General features: G+C 46.9%; 1 protein-coding gene and 1 pseudogene across 3 annotated transcripts in view; both read left to right on the top strand.

The window, feature by feature from the left end:
- LOC102016969 (tumor necrosis factor receptor superfamily member 10B) overlaps positions 1 to 17,844 on the top strand; it is a 40,094-nt gene extending 22,250 nt beyond the window's left edge. The window contains exons 3-10 of one of the 3 annotated variants that reach the window (XM_013513957.1): positions 7,715 to 7,828; positions 8,941 to 9,052; positions 11,682 to 11,755; positions 11,843 to 11,962; positions 12,337 to 12,479; positions 12,785 to 12,961; positions 15,968 to 16,046; positions 17,317 to 17,844. In XM_013513957.1, the coding sequence (XP_013369411.1) occupies positions 7,715 to 7,828; positions 8,941 to 9,052; positions 11,682 to 11,755; positions 11,843 to 11,962; positions 12,337 to 12,479; positions 12,785 to 12,961; positions 15,968 to 16,046; positions 17,317 to 17,630 (1,133 nt within the window). In that variant the 3' untranslated portion in view covers positions 17,631 to 17,844. Of the gene's footprint in view, positions 1 to 7,714; positions 7,829 to 8,940; positions 9,053 to 11,681; positions 11,963 to 12,336; positions 12,480 to 12,784; positions 12,962 to 15,967; positions 16,047 to 17,316 lie in introns of all 3 variants that reach the window. The other 2 variants (XM_013513955.1, XM_013513950.1) reach the window with 2 other exon arrangements.
- LOC102016660 lies at positions 9,059 to 10,344 on the top strand (annotated as a pseudogene).
- Positions 17,845 to 19,149: the final 1,305 nt, after the last annotated feature.

Raw genomic sequence — 19,149 nt, 5'->3', positions numbered from 1 at the left:
TAGCTATCCAGTTGCAGTTGTCCCCACGCCAGATGTTGAAAAGACTGCCCTTTCTCATGGAATGGTCTTGGCACCCTTGTTGCAAATCAGTAGAAAATGAATTTATTTTTGGACTCTCAATTGTATCTTGTTGGTCCGTGTCTTCCTTCCACCAGTGCTTCATTGTCTTGAATACTTCTGGAATGTGTTTTAAAATCAGGAAGTGTGAGTCTTCCTACTTTGCTTTCCTTTTCCAGGATAATTTTTATTATATTGGCTCCCTCACAATTCCATATGAATTTTAGAATCATCTAAATTTCTACAAAAAAGCCAACTGATTTTCTAATCAGGCTTATGTTGAGTCCAAAGCCCAGGGTGAAGAGTACTGTCATCTTAACATCAAGTCTTTCCATCCATGAAAGTGGGATGTTTTTCCATTTGTTTAGATGTTCTACAGTTTTCAGATTTGCATTTATTTGTTGTGTATTTCTACATAATATTTTTTGATGCTCTATAAATAGGATTTTTTCTTAGTTTTATTTTTGGATTGCTCATTGTGAATATATAAAACTTTAATTGACTTTTATATGTTGGTCTTATATCCTGTAACCTTGCTGAACTTATTTCTCATATTTTTTCAGTGTATATAAAATGATGTCTTTTGAGGGGCTGGGGATTTAGCTCAGTGGCACAGTGCCTGCCTGGCAAGTGCAAGGTCGTGAGTTCGATTCCTGATACCGGAAAAAAATTTTTTTAAAAAGATGATGTCTTCTGCAAATAGAGATAGTTTTCATTGCTTCTTTTTCAGTCTGGATGACTTTTGTTTGTTTTTTTGAGATAGAGTTTTGTTATGTAGCTCAGGCTGGCCTTGAACTATGTACCCCAAGCTAGCCTCAAACTGTCAGTGATTCTCCTGCCTCAGCCTCCTGAGCACTGGGATTACAGGCATGTGCCACCATACCTGACCTGAATGACTTTTCTTTTCCTTGCCTGATTGCCCTGGCTAGAACTTGCAGCATAGTGTTGAATAAAAGTGGTGATAACTGATATCTTCAGTGCATGTGTGCATGTGTGTGTGTGTGTGTGTGTGTGTGTGTGGTGTTCAGTCTTTTGCCTTTAATTATATATTGTTAGCTGTGGCAGTTTTGAGGATGCCTTTTATCAGGTTGAGTAAGTTCATTTTTTTTTTTTTAATAATTTTGTTTTGTTCAGGTAGCAAACCATTTAGAATCAAACATAGTTTCTGAGTTTTTGGTTTTTTTGAGGCAGTCTCACAATGTAGTTCAAGTTGGCCTTGAACTCACTATGTAGCGCAGGCTGGCCTTGAGCTCATGGCGAGCCTCGTGCCTCAACCTCCCAAGGGCTGGGATTATAGGTGTGGTGAGCCACCTAGCTAAACATGGTTATTTTAAACACTGCATGTCATTGAAACCAGGGGAAGTCAGGACACCCCCAGCTGGTTGCCTCAGTGTTTGTGGCCATGCAGACACTGTGTGAGAGAACCAGTGACCTCCTCTTGGTCCTGATCCATACTTAGCACCCTAGGGTTTCTCCCTTTGCAGGACAGAGAAGCAGCAAAGGCTGGAGTTGGTTGTACTTGAGGTATCTGGCATGGACAAAGTGGGGAGCTTCTTTACTCCCCCAGGGTCTTAGTACCTTCTGAAATGGAAGTGCTGTGTACAGTGCTGATTACTCAGAATGCCAGGCCCAGAGGGCATCAGTCAGGAGGGAAGGGGAGGAACAGGTGTTAGGAGGTGTGCATGCATGGATGTGCGGCTCAGAGCAGGCAGGGCGCTCCGCTCCCCCAGCCCCGGCAGCCCCCTCAGCTCCCAAATTCAGAACTGCTCCTTCTGCCTTGCTAACAGGACTGTCTGAGGGCCACCTGCAGAGCTGGGAGAGGCAAGAGAGGGGAAGACAGGACCGTGGGGTGCCAAGGCTGAGTGCTCATGCTGGGAACAGGGTGTCTGCAGGATGGGGAGGCACCCACAACTCTGGCCTCCAGCACCTGCTAGTGGGTCAGTCGCTGGGTGGGATCCCCATACACGCCATGCCCCTGTGCTTTCAGCACTGAGCAAGGACCACACACACCTGCAAATGGGCATCAAGCAAGATCCCTGCCTGTTTAAATGAGCAGAACCTGGCCACGAGCATTCATCCAGCTCTGTAACCTGCAGTGTGCAGCCTGCAGCTCGGAGCCTGCCCAGATCACGGTGCCCTGGGAGGAGAGGGCTCTCTCCAAGTAGGAGGGCAAATGGTGAGGGGACCGGGACCTGCTAGTGCTGGAGGTGTGAAAGCAGAGGACTCACACAGTGCTCCTAAGGCAGTGTGTTAGAAACACCCATCACTCAGCCCGCTCTGAGGACTGACTGCAAACATCGGGCAGAGGCACATTCACCAGGCAGTTTCTATGCTTATTTTGTTCAGTGGTTTTTATCATGAAAGGGTATTGGGTTTATGAGATTGGATATAAATGTTTTCCCTGTGTCTTTTGAGATAATTATGTGACCTGTGGTTTTGATTCTGTTGATATGATTTGCTACATTAATTTATGTTTGGGAATCTGAACTTGCATGCATACCATAAAGCTCACTTGGACAGGGTGTGTAATTGCTTTATAAGCCTCGAGTTAACTTCTTAGTATTTTCTTGGAGATTCTTACATCCATATCCTATGAACAATTAGTGTGTAGTTTCCTTTTATTATGATGTCCTTTCCTGGTTTTGGTATTAGGGAGCTAATACTGTCCTCTAAAATGAGTTGGAAAGTATTCCCTCCACTACTATTTTTGGGAGAGCCTGGGAATCATTAGCATTAATTTTTCTTGAAATGTTTTGTAGAGTTCAGGGGTGAAATCACCTGGGTGTGGACTTTTCTTTGAGCTTAACTTTTGCTGACTATTTTAGTATACGCGCTGCCGAAAGGAGTATAATTTTTGCTCCCTGAGTCAGTGTCTTCTATTTGATTTATTCAAAGTCTCTGTGTGACCATTTTGCCCTGCCCCTCATATGAAGTATTAAAGTGACTCATAGCATCTTGCTAATTTTGCAATCACAAAGATTTCTGGTGAGCGTTGGAATTAAATCTGCTGCAGGTCTTCAGATTTCCAGTACAGTATGGCATTAAATACAACCTTCCTGATACTTATCTCAGTTAATTCTCAATAATACGTTCACCCCTGCAACTGTGCAAGGACAAATGCATCCTCCTCAAGGAAAGTATGTGGCTCATGGTTCAAGAGATTATTTGTTGAGATTTTTGGTTCCCAGTTGAAGCCTGCAGTTTCACCAACAATCTGTTCTCATTTAACCGCACAGCCTCCCCTGGGCTGGCTCAGCCACGCACCCAAATGCATCAGCAGGCAGGCATCCTCCCTGCCCACTCAGACAGTGCCAGCACAGTGCTCGGAAGTGGCTGGCAGGTCCTTCAGAAGCTACTCTAACCCTCTCTAGATTCCAGTTCCTGCACCAACACGTTCATCCAACCTGGCCCTTTAGGAGATGCTCCCATGTCATTTACTTTGTTCTTGCCTGTGGCGAATCTGCCCTTGTACATTTGGCAGAGGGATCTGTTCTGGAGAAACCCAGTCTCTCCTTCCAGTGGTCATGCACCACTGTGAAATTCTTCTATTGAACTGAAACTGGAAAAGAGACTCTTCGGTAGTCTTGGATAGCTTCCTGAGGCTTAGGTCTAAGACATGCCCTATAACTCTCGTGTCTTTGGAAGGTGAGCGGATCATGATGGTGCTGTATTCATGAGTCTGTAGCTGAATGTGCAGTCAGGAGGTGGGGCTTGGCTGGAGGTGGTCATAAGGACACGACCTGGAAGGATGTATTCTCATCCCTCTGCTTCCTGGCTGCTACAGATTAAGCACCTTTTCTCAGCCAGGCCCCTCTGTCACGCCATTTCTGCGTCAGAGCCAGCCAACCCTGGACTAAAACCGTGAGTCAAAACAAACCTCTCCTCCTTTAAATTGCGGCTGTTAGGTATTTTGCCCTAGCAACGGGAAAGCTGACTAATACAGTTGTAGAGCTAGCAGGGGCAATCACTGCATCTTCTTTTCTTTTCTTGTTTTTTACCAGGAATCAAACTCAGGACCTTGTGCCTTCGGGGCAGGTGCTTGTGCTGCTGAACTACATCCCCGGCCCTCATTGTGTCTTTAGAATATCCAATGCCTTGAAATTTGGGCACTAGGGGCTGGGGATTTAGCTCAGCGGCAAAAGTGCCTGCCTGGCAAGTGCAAGGTCGTGAGTTCGGTTCCCGGTACCGGAGAAAAACCAAAAAAAAAAGAAATTTGGGCACTAGTACATGAGTGATGCTTATCAAAGATCATGCAAGATCCTTGAAACTCGAATAGGTATTAGGTGGGATCTACTCATGTCGCTTTCAATCTGTAAGGACATGTGAGGGAATCGTTTAGCCAGAGCAGAAGCCATCCTCTTGCTCTAATAGTCTCTGGTAGTTTAGACCTGACCAGCTGAGACTCTAGCAGCACCTGAAGTAGAGCCTGCGGCGTCCATGCCCTGCACATCAAAGAAAGGCTCTTTGGTCCCACCCCAGTGACGGGCAAACATTTCCCAATTCTAGTGCATACATCAGGTTACTTATTTAACCAAGCAGTATATTCTGTCAACGAACTTACTCTATGGCAAAGTGAAACTAATACAAAACAAGAGTGCCGCCTCCTGCTCCCCTTCTCCCATGCTGGACTCAAGTATGGTTGAATGTAATTTGTGGTTGCATCAGACTTCAACCAAAACTAAGTTATAAATCACAGTTCTCTTGAGATCGGGAAGTCTGGTTCAGCCACAGCCTATCACATGGAGTAGGCTGGAGCATGGGCAGGTTAAATAAGAGCACACAAATCTTCACTTTGCGCAGCAGATCAGAACCCAGATGGCTGACTTTCTGCTGGATTTCTGCTAGGAGAGTTCACACTAACCTTTTAACCTTCTGCTAGGAGAGTTCACACTAATCTTTTAACATTGTGAGCCACATGAAGTCCACCGAAAGTGCAGAAAATCTGTGATGGTCAGCCCTTATGAAGGCCCCATGTCTGAACATAGAACAGTTTAGACATGACGTTGGCTGTAGGGTGTGTTTTGTTTGTTTTGTTTTGCAGTACTGGGGATTGAACCCAGCCAGGGCCTTCACACTGAGTTATATCCCGAGCCCTTTTTCATTTTTTTTATTTTGATTCAGGGTCTTACTAAGTTGCTTGGGCTTGGCTTGAATTTACAGTCCTCTTGCCTCAGCCTTTCAGGGTGCTGAGATGACAGATGTGCACCACCATGGCCAGCAGGGTTTTCTGTATTTGCAGAGTCATGAAAGAATGCTGCAGGATGTGCGCTCTTTTTTTTTTTTTCTGTTATTACTTGCAGAGTAATTAGGAAAGAATGCTGCTGATTCTAGTTCACACATGTATAGGGCAATGAAAATTCCTGTAAATTCAAGCTGCAGAAGGAGCAGTGGGGCTGAAACCCTGAGGTGGCTCCACCTCGTGTTTTGAAATGCTACTTGGGAGCTGGGGATTTAGCTCAGCGGCACAGCACCTGCCTGACAAGTGCAACGTCGAGAGTTCGATTCCTGGTACCGAAAAAAAAAAAAAAAAAGAAACGCTACTTGTTATTCCTACCTCTTTTTGTGTCTCACTTCAAAAGTTTATCCCCCTGACCTCTCTGCTCCCTGCTTCTGTTCCCGCCTCTTTTTGATACAGAGTCTCAATCTAGCTTGGCTTTGAACTCATATGTAGCTAGCCAAGGCTGGTCTCTAGCTCCAGATCCTCCTGCCTCAGCCTCCCCAGTGCTGGGATTATAGGCATGCTGGGTGATGCCCAGCCCCCAACTCCACTTCTGCACACAAGTTCACTGGGACTTCTCAGGTGTGGTTCTTTCTTTGTTGTGGTCAGCCCGGCCCCCAGGAACTGTATCTATCAGTCTCTGGAGCAGAAGGCACTTTCTGGTCTGCAAGCTGTTGTGCCCCTAGGACGGGCAGATTGGTTTACAGCTCTGCGCCGCGCCCTCTTCCCGGTTAACCCCAAATGTTCTCTCCTGTAGTCATCATCGTGGTCATCCTCCCTCTCACTTATTCACACAGAGTCTGGTGCAGTCAACTTCTTGAAGTCATCTTCATCCTGAGTCATACCGTGGTGACAGCGCCAGACCCCACCCATCATACCCTCCATCCTCCTCCTTACGTCTCTCCTGCTGAAGCGCAGTTCACGTACTGTGCACGCCTGTTCCCCCATCTTGGCCTTGGCCCCTGAGGTCTGGTGGGTGTGGCAGGTAGAGGAGGGGTTGTTGTTACTCTGCTCCCTGTGAGCGCAGCTACGCCACATACTGGTGAGCCATGGGTCCTGAACCTTGCTTCAGCTACTGCCTGGGCCCGCTGGGGCTGCCAGGCTGCCTGCCACTGCGATGTCCTCCCAGACCAGCCACCCCGCAGCCCTTCAAGGGGAAGGGCTGCCAGACTGTTTCATCTGGAGTTGGTTTCAGTAGTTTGTGTCTTTCTATAAATCTGTCCACTTTTACTGAAGTTGCCAGATTTGTGGCTCTGTGGAGGTTCATGGTAGTCTCTCCTGTGAAGTCAGTAGTGATAACTTTTCTCTTATTTCAGGTTCTAATCATTTGCAACCCCTCCCCGCCACGTCAAACAGCCATTGTCAGTTTGTTGCTCTGTTCAAAGAACAAGTTTTTGGTCTTTTTACTTTTCCTGGGTGTTCTACTCTTTCTTTCTTGCCTGCTTTCTCTTTAGTTTCCTCTTATTTTTCCAGGACCTTAAGTAGAATACGAGGTTACCAGGATGTACGTTGTGAGTGAAAAATGCACCCTGGATTTCAAAGATCTAGTGTTAAAAAAGCTAATAAAAGGAAGCCAGGCATGGTGGTGCAGGCCTATAGTCTCAGCCCCCTGCTGGGCAGAAGCAGTTTAACCAGACCCTGTCTCAAATAGAAAATAAAATAAAATAAAATAAAAAGGGCTGGGAACGTAGCTCAGTGTGAAGATCCTGGATCTAACCCCCAGTGTCACAAAAATTAATTAAAAGTAATAAATGAGTTAAAGATGTATAATTAATTAATTTAAAAAAAATACTTAAAGGGTTGGGGATATAGTGCAATGCTAAGACTCTGGGTTTTATTCCTGGTACATATATGTTTTATATTGATTGCATGTTGACAAAATAATATTTTAGATATTTTTGGCCCAAAAGTGCATTGTTAATCTGGCTGTAAAGCCGGGTGTGGTGGCGCACACCTGCGACCTCAGCAGTCAGGCGGCTGAGGCCCTTGGCCAGCCTGGAATACACAGCAAGACCTTGTCTCAGAGCCGGGCATGGTGGTGCATGCCTGTAATCCCAGCACTTGGGAGGCTGAGGCAGGAGGGTTGTCGTGAGTTCCAGACCAGCCTGGGCTACAAAGTGAGCTCAAGGCCAGCCTGAACTGCATAGCGAGAGCTTGCCTCAAAAAAAGACAAAAAAAAAAAAAAAAGACCTTGTCTCAGAAAAGCCAAAGATTTTATTTAGCCTTATTCTTTTCATCCTGGGTACTATGCATTTGAGTTTCAGGCATGTATTATCTTTCTATGGTGGTGGGGGGTGGGGTGGGCGCTAAGGGGCATGGAGGACGTGAGCCTATTTGTGAGCCTGTTTGTATTCCATGGATGGCCAAAAGAGCCTCCCCTTCCCCCGCCAGCGCTGGGAAGTTTGTGAAGATTTGCTCACCAGCTTTTCCCTCCCTCAGGGTCCTACTTGTCACAGAACAGTAGGAGGTGCGAAGAATGTGAAGATGGGGTAGACTACACGAGCTACCCGAATCAGCTCCCGTCATGCATCTCCTGCAGGGCCTGTGCCCAAGGTACCCGGCAAGGGGGCCCTGGGGTGGGCGTGGGGAAGATGAGGTGGGAACGTAGCTGATGGGGACTCAGGAACCTCCAACCCAGCCCAGCTTGTCTTCATCCTAACACCCTGTTCATGATTCTTTGATTCAGGCCACTTTTTAGGGAAGTCATTGAACCCATCATTCGAGAAGGGTGGGAGGCTGATCTGCCCCTGTGGTGGGGCCAATCCAGTGCTCTCAGATTTGCTCGATGGCCCATAGAGACTGGTCTTTGAGCTTGCTGATGGCTCCCCCTGGGCGGGTGGTGAGTCACTGGGGCTGGCTGCGAAGGGACACTCCCTGGAGGCTGCCTTGGGCCCAAGGTGACTGAGCAGGGGACCCCGGCTGCAGGGAGGGGAGGGGCTGTGGAGACCAGGGCACCGCGAACTGCACCTTGAAGGGTGGACACAAGCATTCAGTGGGCAGAGGGAAGAACATCTCAGCAGGGGCTCCAGGGTGAAGGAGTAAAGCGCCCTCCTCCTGCAGGAGCTGTGCCTGATTCAGCTCCGGCTGTGGCACCAGTCTCCTGCTCGCTTCTAAGGGGTGTGAACTCGCTGACAGCTTTCCTTTCACCACATGCAGCGGTCTGGTTTGCATTTGACTGAGATTCCTGTGATGGGAGAGGGAAGAGTGGAGGGGGAAGGAAGCAGCGAGGCAGATAGAGGGGGCTGGTACCAGCCTGAGGAGGACAGAACAAGCAACCCTGAGCATCCCCTATGTCTCAGCAGCAGGGGACATACGTGTCCTGACCTCACACAGACTGTTTGCTTTCCCCATGAGTCAGACCCACTCTGGCCTTAGACCTCTCCTTCCAGAACTTTCTGCAAAAAGCCCAACTCACATTCATCTCTCCCTCCAAAGCAGTGAGGGCTGCAGCATAAGAAAAAGGAGTGGCTGGGCGGAGAAGACTGGCATCTGTTCTCGGCCAGGCGCCACTCCTTCACAGGTGTGGAGCTCTCTCAGTCTTCACGTCCCCAGCCCCTCTCTCCTCTCCCACAGATCCAGGCTTTGCAGAGGTCAGTGACAGTGACAGGAAAGCTACTGGGGTAACCAGGGCAACTCATCGCCAAAAACTTTTTCTTTGTCTCCAGACGAGTATCAAAGATATCCATGCAACAGAACCAACAATGCTGTTTGCTACTGTAAGGAAGGCACTTTCCGGGAAGAAGGGTCCCCTGAATTCTGCCGGAAGTGCCGGACCAGGTAAGACACAGAAACTGAGGCTCCCAGTGGCCCAACGGAACCCACAGAAGGCCCAAGTTTCCTTGTATCCCTTTCTCTTTCTTGATCCCACAGATCTCCCACCGCCAGTGGGGTCTTTGAGCCCGTGATAGCCCTTCCTGGTCCATCTGCCCAGTCCATCTGCATGGTCCCCTTCTCTCCCGCCCTTTCATTTCCCCTTGGCCAGGGAGCTTGTTCAGTGCAGACTCCACGACATGATTTAGTTCCCTTTGAAAACAGAAAAGTGAGTGGAATATGGCCAGGTTTATGTTCACTGATATACCATGTCAGTAATAAAATGTAATTTTTTTAGTCCTTTATTGTGCTTAGACAAAAGTATCTATACCCCCACAAAACCTACAGAAGGCATAAAAACACCAGAGCTACCTCAGCTAGCCTCACCTCAGACCCCTGATCCCTCTGTACTTAGAAGACCCCAAAGATTGCGCTAAAAGACTTTTAGAGCTGATAAACAACTAGCAAATTAGCTGGATATAAAATCAACATGAAAATCAATGGCTTTTCTATGTACCATAATGTCTAGCTGAGAAAGAAATCAGAAAGCAATTCCATTCACAATAGCTTCAAAAACTAATAAAATGCCTAGGGATCATTCTAACCAAAGAGGCAAAAGACCTCTAGTAAGAAAATTTCGGAACGCTAAAAGAAATTGAAGAAGACCCTGGAGGATGGAAAGACCTCCCATGCTCATGGATTGGCAGAATTAATCCTGTTAAAGCTCCAGCCCAACGTGATCTACAGATTCAGTGTGATCACCATCAAAATAGCAATGGGGAAGTAGAACAAAAAATCCTAAAATTCCAGTGGCTTTTGTTCCTGGTGGTCAGACCTCAAGTTTGTTGGACTGTAACCACGAAAGATGCTGCAGAATCTGCTGGCTCTCCAACCTCTTGCTCAGAGAACCATCAGCACTGCTTCACGCAGGCATTCTGAAAATAAAGTTCCACAGAAACAAAAGTTCTTTCAGGAGGACAGTGGAATTCCAGTGCATCTGAAGGGTGGGGTAGCTGATGCCCTCTTGTATAGAGCCACTGTGATTGTTACAGTGGGCAGAACTGCGTATGCCGTATATCAGTTGGCTATGACATCATTTCCCAAGAAGCCGGAATGACCTTGGTCAAACCAGCAGTCACGGGGTTCGGTTCATCAGCTCTCTGGACCAGTATGATAAATAACTGAGCTCTTTGGGGATCAATATTTATTGACTTGTACTAACTGCCACCAATAAAGCAGTCTTTACCATTAAAAAAAAATTGTACAATTCACTTGGAAACACAAAAGACCCAGAGTAGCTAATAGAATCCTAAGCAATAGGAGCAAGACTGGAGATATCATAATATCAAATTATAACACAAAGCCATAGTAACAAAAACAGCATCATATTAGCACCAAAATAGACACACAGACTACCAGTCTGACCCTAGTCAAAATGGCTAGCATCAAGAATACACTAAAAATAATAAAATAATAATAAATGCTGGTAAATGTCAGGGATGTAAATTGTACAGCCACTATGGAAATCGGTATGGACACTTCTCAAAACACAGAAAATAGAGTTATGATTTGATCCAGCTGTATCACTGCTGGGTATATACCCAAAGGAATTAAAATCACATCACAGGAATGCCTGCATACCCGAAGCAACACAATTTACCGTAGGCAAGATATGAACCAAGCTAGGTGCCCTTTAGCAGATGAATGGATATATACAATGGAGTATTATTAAACCATAAAACAGAACAAAATTCTGTCATTTGCAAAAAAAAAAAAAAAACATAGATGGATCTGGAGATCATCATGTTGAGTAAAATAAGCGAGACTCAGACAAATATAGCTTGTCCTCCCTAGTATGTGGGATCTAAAAAAGATGGCAGATAAGCAGAAGGGAGATTATTATTAGACAAGAGAAAGGGGAGAAGGAGGAACAGGAGAGGATGTAAAAGTATGTGACAGGTGACATGAGTGTGATCAAAATACGTTATACCATTGACCACCCCCCCCAAAAAAGAGCTACATGACAAACTAGAAGGGAAAGTCCGGGAGGGGGTGGGGAGGGGAGGGGCGGGGGACGATTGCAGTCAGGCACATGTACACAGCTGCCGGGATGAAACTCATTAACTTGTATAGCCAATATGCACTAATAAGAAATGGGGGAAATCCTTGAAGGACACAAACTAGGGAAAAAATACGTTGTGTTGCTATTGGAGGCTTCAGGCGCCAGGCCAGTAGTTAATCTATTCCTCTCCAACTCCTGGTGTTTGCTATGATTGAGAGGAAGGCTAGACTGGGAGGATGAGAGATTAGTTGTTCTGAAGGTTGGCAGTGGCCACACAGGCTCCAGCCCTGCCCCTGAGTCCCGGGCATGGCCAGCGCGCACCTGCAGAGGAGGTGCACAGCGTGGGGAGCGGCGGGGGGCTCAGGGCCTTTCCCAGACTTAGGGTGAGTTTGGCAGACACTTGGAGGCATGAGGAGCCTGTCTTCCCCCGGCACCTTCTCAGGCCTTTGGGCGGGAGGGGTGGCTCCCTCTTGTGCCCCATGTGGCCTACCTTCCCTCATGGAAGCCCACCATTTCCTCCCTGTGTGTACCCAGCTGCCCGGATGGGAAGGTGATGGCAAGTCCCTGTACCCCCTGGAGTGACCTCAAGTGTGTGGACGAAGAGTCAGGTACCAAGGCCACTGAGAAAGCCCCAGCTCCTGGAAGGCCAGTGACCAGCAGTCCAAGGACTCCCGCCTCTCCTTGTCCTTCCATAGACTCGACTCTCCCCACAGCAGTGACCGTCACCATAGCTTTCCTGACGTTGGTTTTGGCTGTGCTTGTTTGGAAGTGTGGATGGTGGAGAAGACTTCCTGACTGTAGGAACATCCTTTCAAGTAAGGGGTGGCCCCTCCCCGTGCTGCTCTGTTCCCACACGGAAATGCCCCCAACGCCTGTGTCCTCTCACCCTGCCTTTTATTGTTTCCCTGTAAATATCCTGCCATCTTCCACCTCCCTGGCACCTCCCTGTCAGTCTCTCTCTCTCTCTTTTCGTTCTTTTAAAAATAAGTTCTCGTTGTGTAGCTCAGGTGTCCTTGAACTTACCATGTAGTCCAGGCTGGCCTAGAACTCAAGGCCATCCTCCTGCCTCAGCCTTTTTGAGTTCTGGGATTACAGGTGTGCACCACATGCTGATTTAGGCATGGTCAGAGCAGGGCCTTTCAAAGATTGGGCATCTGCTTAATTTTGTCCCTCTGTGCCTCCTCCTAAGGGTTGCCTGGCATTCAGGCTCTTGTCCGGTGTCTGAAGTCCAGGCCTCCCAGGGAAGAGTTGCTGCGTGAAGCCCCTACCTCCTCATCGGAGAGACCCTGTTCTCTTCCAGGCTCTGGACAAGACTCCGAGCACATGAGTGGAGTGAGTTGACCCTTCCCGGGCCTGGGGGATGGGGGCTCAGGAACCGCCTCCAGCCACTGCACAGCCTGGAGAGGACCGTGTCCATTTGTCCTGTGCTGCTCTCCCGGCTCTCTGTAAAGCAGCCTGAGGCTCTGGGCCAACCGGCAGGGTGGTGACCCCACCTGGGCATGACACCAGGATCGCAGTGCCAGCAGCAGATTGTGGGGGGAGCCATGCTGGCCTGGGGGAGGCACACTGGAAGGCCTTGGGGACCCTTTAGGGAGTGCTGGGCGTGGACTTCTGAGGGGCCTCTTTGCCTTCCCAAGATCCTCATCAAGCCCTCAGGGCCCCCGAGAAGGTCTGAAGCTCAGGACAATGACCACAATGAGGCGCTCAGCGAGACAGTCTCACCGCCTTCCCCGATCTCGGAGCCCGAAAGACAACAATATAAAGAAGTAGCAGGTGTCAGCGAACAGTGCCCAGGGGAGGCGGACTGTCTGTTGGTGAGTAGTGGCGGTGTTGGGTTCTAGGCAGAGGGAAGGACTGAACATCAACCCTCCTGGCGCAGGGGAAGTGGGACAGAGAGACAAGGGGCTGACTAGGGCAGCGCTGCACGGGGCTCCATGTGGTGACAGAGCCACTCTGTGGAACTGTCACTTCTGATCTCTGTCCTGCTCGTGCTGGGTCCCTCCCCCGACCCTGGAGCAGTGCAGGCACAGAGGTGTTTGCCGCTGAGTGAACAAGGGCTGAGCTTTGTCACGGGGCTTAGTGAGCTCTTCTTCCTAACATCAGGCGTTTGAAATCCACCCTAAGATGATTATCACGTTGACATGTTTGAAAATAAGCCTTTGTTCGGCTGTTTGTGTTTGGAGGAAGTAGAATTTCTAAGTCAGTGCATAGAAACGCCGTTCACTACACACACACACAAGCATACACACGCACACTCATTTTGATCTGATGTTGAACACTTTTGTTGTTGTTGTTTGCTATTTAGGAAAACACTAACTGTTTCAAAGGCGCGTTGTTTGGTTGTGGCTATTATTGCAAATATGATTGGCGCGTCTGTTGCTGAGATCTGTGTGAGAAGACAGGTTCTCCTGCCCGTGCATCTTGTCCCATACCGATAGCAGATTCCTAGTTTCTTGACTTTCATTGGCTAGAGAAGTTTTCACTGTTAGTGAAATCGGTAGACACATTTAGTTTTCATGGCTCATCAGCTTCAGAAAGATCTTTCCTCAAACTAAAATGAACTCCTCTAGGTTTTTTGCAGAATTCGTTGTTGCGTGTAACTCTGTAATCTGAGGGGAGTTTGTTTTGTGATGTGGTATGAGGTGAGGGCTCCCTGAATTATTCTAAGTCACCATCTGGTTCTTTCTAATCACATTTACACACTGAGTCTCTTATTTCCTTCTAATTTTGACCCCTCTGTAATCACAAAGCGAGGGTTCACCTAGTTTTTATTTAACACAAAGAAAATAAAAACAGAAAGGAAACATTACAAATGCCACTAACCCCTCCAGTGTGATTAAGTGATTTGACATTTTTAGGAAGAGGTTAATACATATTCAAAGTGAGAAATTTAAACAGTATAAAAAGGGGGTTCAAGTAAATAATAAGAACATCGTTTTCTGCTCACCAGCTCCAGCATAACTACAACAGATCATTTCTTGTGATTCTTTCTCTAAATCTTTTTTTTTTTTGACACTGCTAAGGATTGAACCCAGGGCTTTACGCGTGCTAGACAAACGCTCTGCTACTGAGCTATATCATCTGTCCTTTCTCTGTCTTAATGAATAAGTATATCTACATATCTACATATTTTATTTACATAAAAGACATTTTGTTATACATAATCCTTTGCTATACAATGAAACTTTCCAATCTGGTTTTAAAAAATAGAGCGAATACTGATACCTTAGTTTTTTAAAACTTATACTTTCACCCAGACAAAAACTAGAATTCATTTCTTATTTTCTCCATGTCCAAAATACTAGTTGAAATTTTTATTGAATTGACCTTAAGTATAAAAGTAATCTAAGAATTGACATCTTGTTAATAGTCAGCATTTATCACCAAAGATAGCGTTTCAAGCCAAGTATTTTATTACAACTAAATTAAGATTTCCCCACAAATGAGTGATTCTGATTTCTTGACTACTGTTTCCTTTGTACTACAGTGTTTTATTAATGCTTTATAAATTGGATCCTTTATAAATTTGATCCTCTTTTAAGTACATTTTCTAATTTATTGTTGCTACTACATTTTTATTTTATTTTATTTTATTTTATTTTTCTTTTGAGACAAGGTTTCACTGTACAGTTCAGGCTAGCCTTGAACTCACTTTGTAACCCAGCCTGGCTGCGAATTCACAGTGATCCTCTTGCCTCTGCCTCCCGAGTGCTAGGATTACAGGCATGTGCCACACACCCGGCGCTACTACATTTTAAAACATTCACCCAGAGTTTATCCACTTTTCTTATTGTTTAAACATTAGGATTAAAGTGCATAAACATAACTAAAACAATGGCTCCTTTTCCTGCCGTGTTCCAAGAATCCTGTTTCCTGTTTCTGCTGCTCCTCCAGCTGCACAGAATTCTCAGAACAGTGCTGGAACATGCTAGAGGGGCTGGGGAGGTCATCACGGTACAGCTCCTGCCTACCACGTGGGAAGCCCTGGGCTCATCCCTTGCACTGCAGAAAATAAACAAACAAGCAGCAGAAAGCAGGGATTTTGGTCTTGATCGGACCTTGTAGGGAAGGCCTTTTGTGTGTCACCGTTGTGACTGACAGCATTTTGTCCATACAGACATCCTCTTCCTTATAAGTATATCTTTATATTCTTGGCTGTCTTAAAAAATCAGATTTAGTGGTTAGTTTTACGCAAAGTCTTCTTGGCCTCCATGGTGACTGTCGATATTTTCGTTTTCTTATTTGGTTTTGTTTTTTTGTGGTTTTTTGTTGTTGTTGTTTGTTGTTGTTGTTGTTGTTTTTCCGGTACTGGGAATTGAACTCACGACCTTGCGCTTGCCAGGCAGGCGCTGTGCCGCTGAGCTAAATCCCCAGCCCCTAGTTTTCTTATTTGGACTATTGACATGAGACATTATGACTGATTAAAACACTTCACACTCTTGAAACAAACCTTCCCTTTGGATTTCGCAAAGTGACGCCTTATACAGTCTTCTGCGGAGTTTCATAAAAAGCTGATGCTGCGGCTCAGTGGTAAAGCTCATGCCTACCATGTGTGAGGCCCTAGGTTCCATCCCCAGCACCGCTGGAAAAAAAGGGAAAAAAAGCCCGCGAGGCGACTGCCCCCTGCTGGGAATAGGTGGGAATGCTCCATCTGACTGGAGCGAGATTATACAGATGAGCACTTAAGGTATTACAGCCGCTGGCAGGAAGTTTATCCCCATGGAGATTCTAGAGGAGAAGTGAGGTCCCCTGGTCTCAAGGCTGGTGAGTGTCAGGATCGGGTGCCCTGACTCTGACCAGGACATCTTTACTGTTTGTAGCAGCGACCTGCAGAAGCAGGGAGGTCACCGGTGAGAAGGAAGCGGCTAGTCCCAGTGAAGGATGTTGAGCCCATCACGGGTAAGTGTTTTGTGTGAGGCTATAAAACAGGAGTCTGGGGAATGGGAACAACATCCTAGCTGCTGTCCCCAGAGCAGATAGGGCTCCACGAGGGCAGTCCCTGCTGGATGCAGCGGATCCTGAGTTCTCATCACTAGACTTTCGTAAGTCCCCTTCTCCCCGCTTTTTTGCCCCCACTGGGGTGCACCCCAGCTCCTCGCACCGTACCTTTCTGCCCTCCCCCTCTCCCACCCTCTCCCTGTCCTCTTGCAGTGCAGCCTCCTCCAGGGTCTCGCAGGGGCTACACCATCGGATCACCACCCACTGTCCCCAGGAGGCTGCCCAGCACCTGACCCTTGGCCAGGCCCAGTTCCATGAGCTGTAGTGTACATCACAAAGCAGACTTCAAAGACTTAATGCAAAAAAGGGCAGAAACCTTCTCATGGATAAGTTTTTGAATGTTGATTACATGCTGCAATGATAAAATTTCATACAGGCTAGAATGAAGTAAAATGCCTTGCCAAGATGAATATCACTTGTTTCCTATTATATTGAGTGAGGCTCACTGAGCTGGGCATGGTGGTACACACTTGTAATCCCAGGATTTAGGAGGCTGAGCCAGGAGGACTGGAAGTTCAAGGAAAAAAAAAAAAAAATGGAAGGGACAGAGAGGGAAAAAAAAAGAACATCAGCTCGTGTTTCCATCCCGGCAGTGTGCCAAGCCTTCTCACATGTATCGTTTGCTCCACCGTGGCTTGTGATTCAAGTGCGGTTGCTCCTACAGGTTCGGTTGGCACTCTGAGTTCATTTGCTCCATCCAGTTCTGCCCCGGCGGTGGTGAATAGTTCAGTGCAAGCTGGGTGGCAACTAGAGATCCTCCACTTCTAGGTGCTGTGCTCTGCACAGACGTGCCCCCTCTGGGCTCTACTCCTAATGTGCACAGCCTATGTAACTTTCAAGCTCTGAGATCCCCTTGTGCCCATTGCCTGTGCCCCTTTGTGCCCATACCCCCCATTGCCTTCCTTCTCATAATGTTAGTGCACCCTCACCAGGTGGGTCATCAGCCTCACCCAGGGCAGGATCCTTTGTGGACTCTGCCTTCCCCAGTGTGCTGGGCCCAGGTGAGGGCCGGGCATTGCGATGAAAGCAGGTTGTGATGTTGAAGCAGCAGTTTTATGGACATAGGAGGGAGCTTGTTAGTTTCTACTCTTGGGTTCTGGACCTGATTTAGGATCCTCTGTCCTGTGTGAAGTGCTCTGAGCTCAACCATCCCCGTGTTTCTCTCTCCTAGCACTAAGGAAGATCCTCAATTACGCTACAGAAGTTGTGCATTTTAACACCTGGGACCCATTCATGAGGGAGCTGGGCCTCACACCCAATGAGATACACGTAGCAAGAAGTTGCAACCCAAAGGAGCCACTGTATGAAATGCTCCAGAAATGGCTCAGTAAAACAGGACACAGTGCGTCCATCAACACACTGCTGGATGCCTTGGAAAAAGTGGGAGACAAACTTGCCAGAGAAAAGATTGAAAACCATGCAGTGAAGTCCGGGAATTTCATCTATCAAGAGCATGAAGCAGACTCTGTTGAGTCATTGGAGTAAAGGGACATTTTTAGATTATACAGTTTGTGACTATGAATGCTACTTGAATAGGTTCAAAATGTACAGTAGTTTACTAAAGCACAGATATAGATGTGTCTGTGGATGACCGACATGTAAGCCAGTAAACTGAGGATATCTGGGAAAATCCAATCCAAATGTGGGTGCACCAACCAATAGGCTGGTAGCCCAAGTAAAATAGAAAATGAAAAAAGAAGGAAGTGTGAAGCTCCCGTCTTAATCATTGCTTTCATACATCAGTTGTGAGTGTCTTCACCTTTCCAGCACAGACTTGCACTGATGACTCTACAGTGAGCTTCCAGCCTTCGACCTTGGACTGGTGCTGCTTCTTGAGCCTGTGTGGTCAGAGGCTTCCATCTTCTTGGGCTGGTTCTGCCCACTGCTTGCAGCTTACCTCAGCAGATGTCCTGTGTTCCTGGCATTACTACTGCACCTTTGGTTTCACTCTCTCACAGCTTTATGCATTGCCTCATATAAGTTCCTGTCAGGGACAATAACTCTGTCACATATGTGAGCTTGGTCTCCTAGGACTTCTTCCTCAATATGAGTGGAAGCCTGCATGACCCCATAACTTTGCATTCTGCATGCCCGAGAAACCAGCACCATGTGGATGATGCAATGGTCAACTGCCAGCTTGAGTAGTAGTTGAGTCCCACTGGACCATGACCTCAGTGTCATGACAGCTAAACAATTTTAAATTTTTGTTTTGTTTTGTAGTTCAGGCTGACCTTGAATACAGGCTGGCGTCAGACTTCTGGCAGTCCTCTTGCCTCAGCCTCTCAAGTGCTGGGATTACAGGCATGCAGCCCCACATTTTGGTTTTGCCTTCTTTTTATTGCAAATATTTTCAGCAACTATCTCTTCCTTGCCCTAGCTTCACAGGAGCTTCTTTCTGGCAAAACTGAAAACTTTTCAAATCACTTAGGCCTATGTTTTTCTCCTAATTCTCACTCTAGATCTGACTAAAAGCAGCTAACAGTAACAATGCCACAACCTCCACATGGGGCTGCCTTGAAATTTCCTCCACCAGGTTAATTAGTCCACTACCCTAATCTCAGTCTCCTGCAGAGGGACATGGGCAAAATGTAGATAAATTTTATGCCAGAGTATAACACACATGACCTGTAGTCTTAACTGCTGATGGGGTCCTTATTCCCAACTGAAATCTCCTGAGCTTGGCCTTTGCTGTTCACATTCCTATCAGCATTCTGGTCTTCTGAACTCCAGCTAGAATCACATCAATCTCTGTTTACAGCATTCTAAGGCTTCTCTAGCTAGCATCTCCAAACCTTTCAAAATTCCTCCCACAAACCAGTTCTGAAGGCTCCTGAACCACATGACCCTACTCTTGGTACCAGCAGTGACCCTACTCTTGGTACTAATTTTCTGTATTAGTTGTTTTCTCATCACTGAGACAAAATTCCTGGCACCTGGAATTTAAAGGAGAAGTTTATTTGGGCTTATAGTATCTGTGAGGTCAGTCCATGGTCAGCTGGCTCCA

This window comes from Chinchilla lanigera, unplaced genomic scaffold, assembly GCF_000276665.1.
Source record: "Chinchilla lanigera isolate Chin_1 unplaced genomic scaffold, ChiLan1.0 scaffold00002, whole genome shotgun sequence".
NCBI lineage: Eukaryota > Metazoa > Chordata > Mammalia > Rodentia > Chinchillidae > Chinchilla > Chinchilla lanigera.
This window is presented reverse-complemented; position numbering and strand designations above follow the sequence as displayed.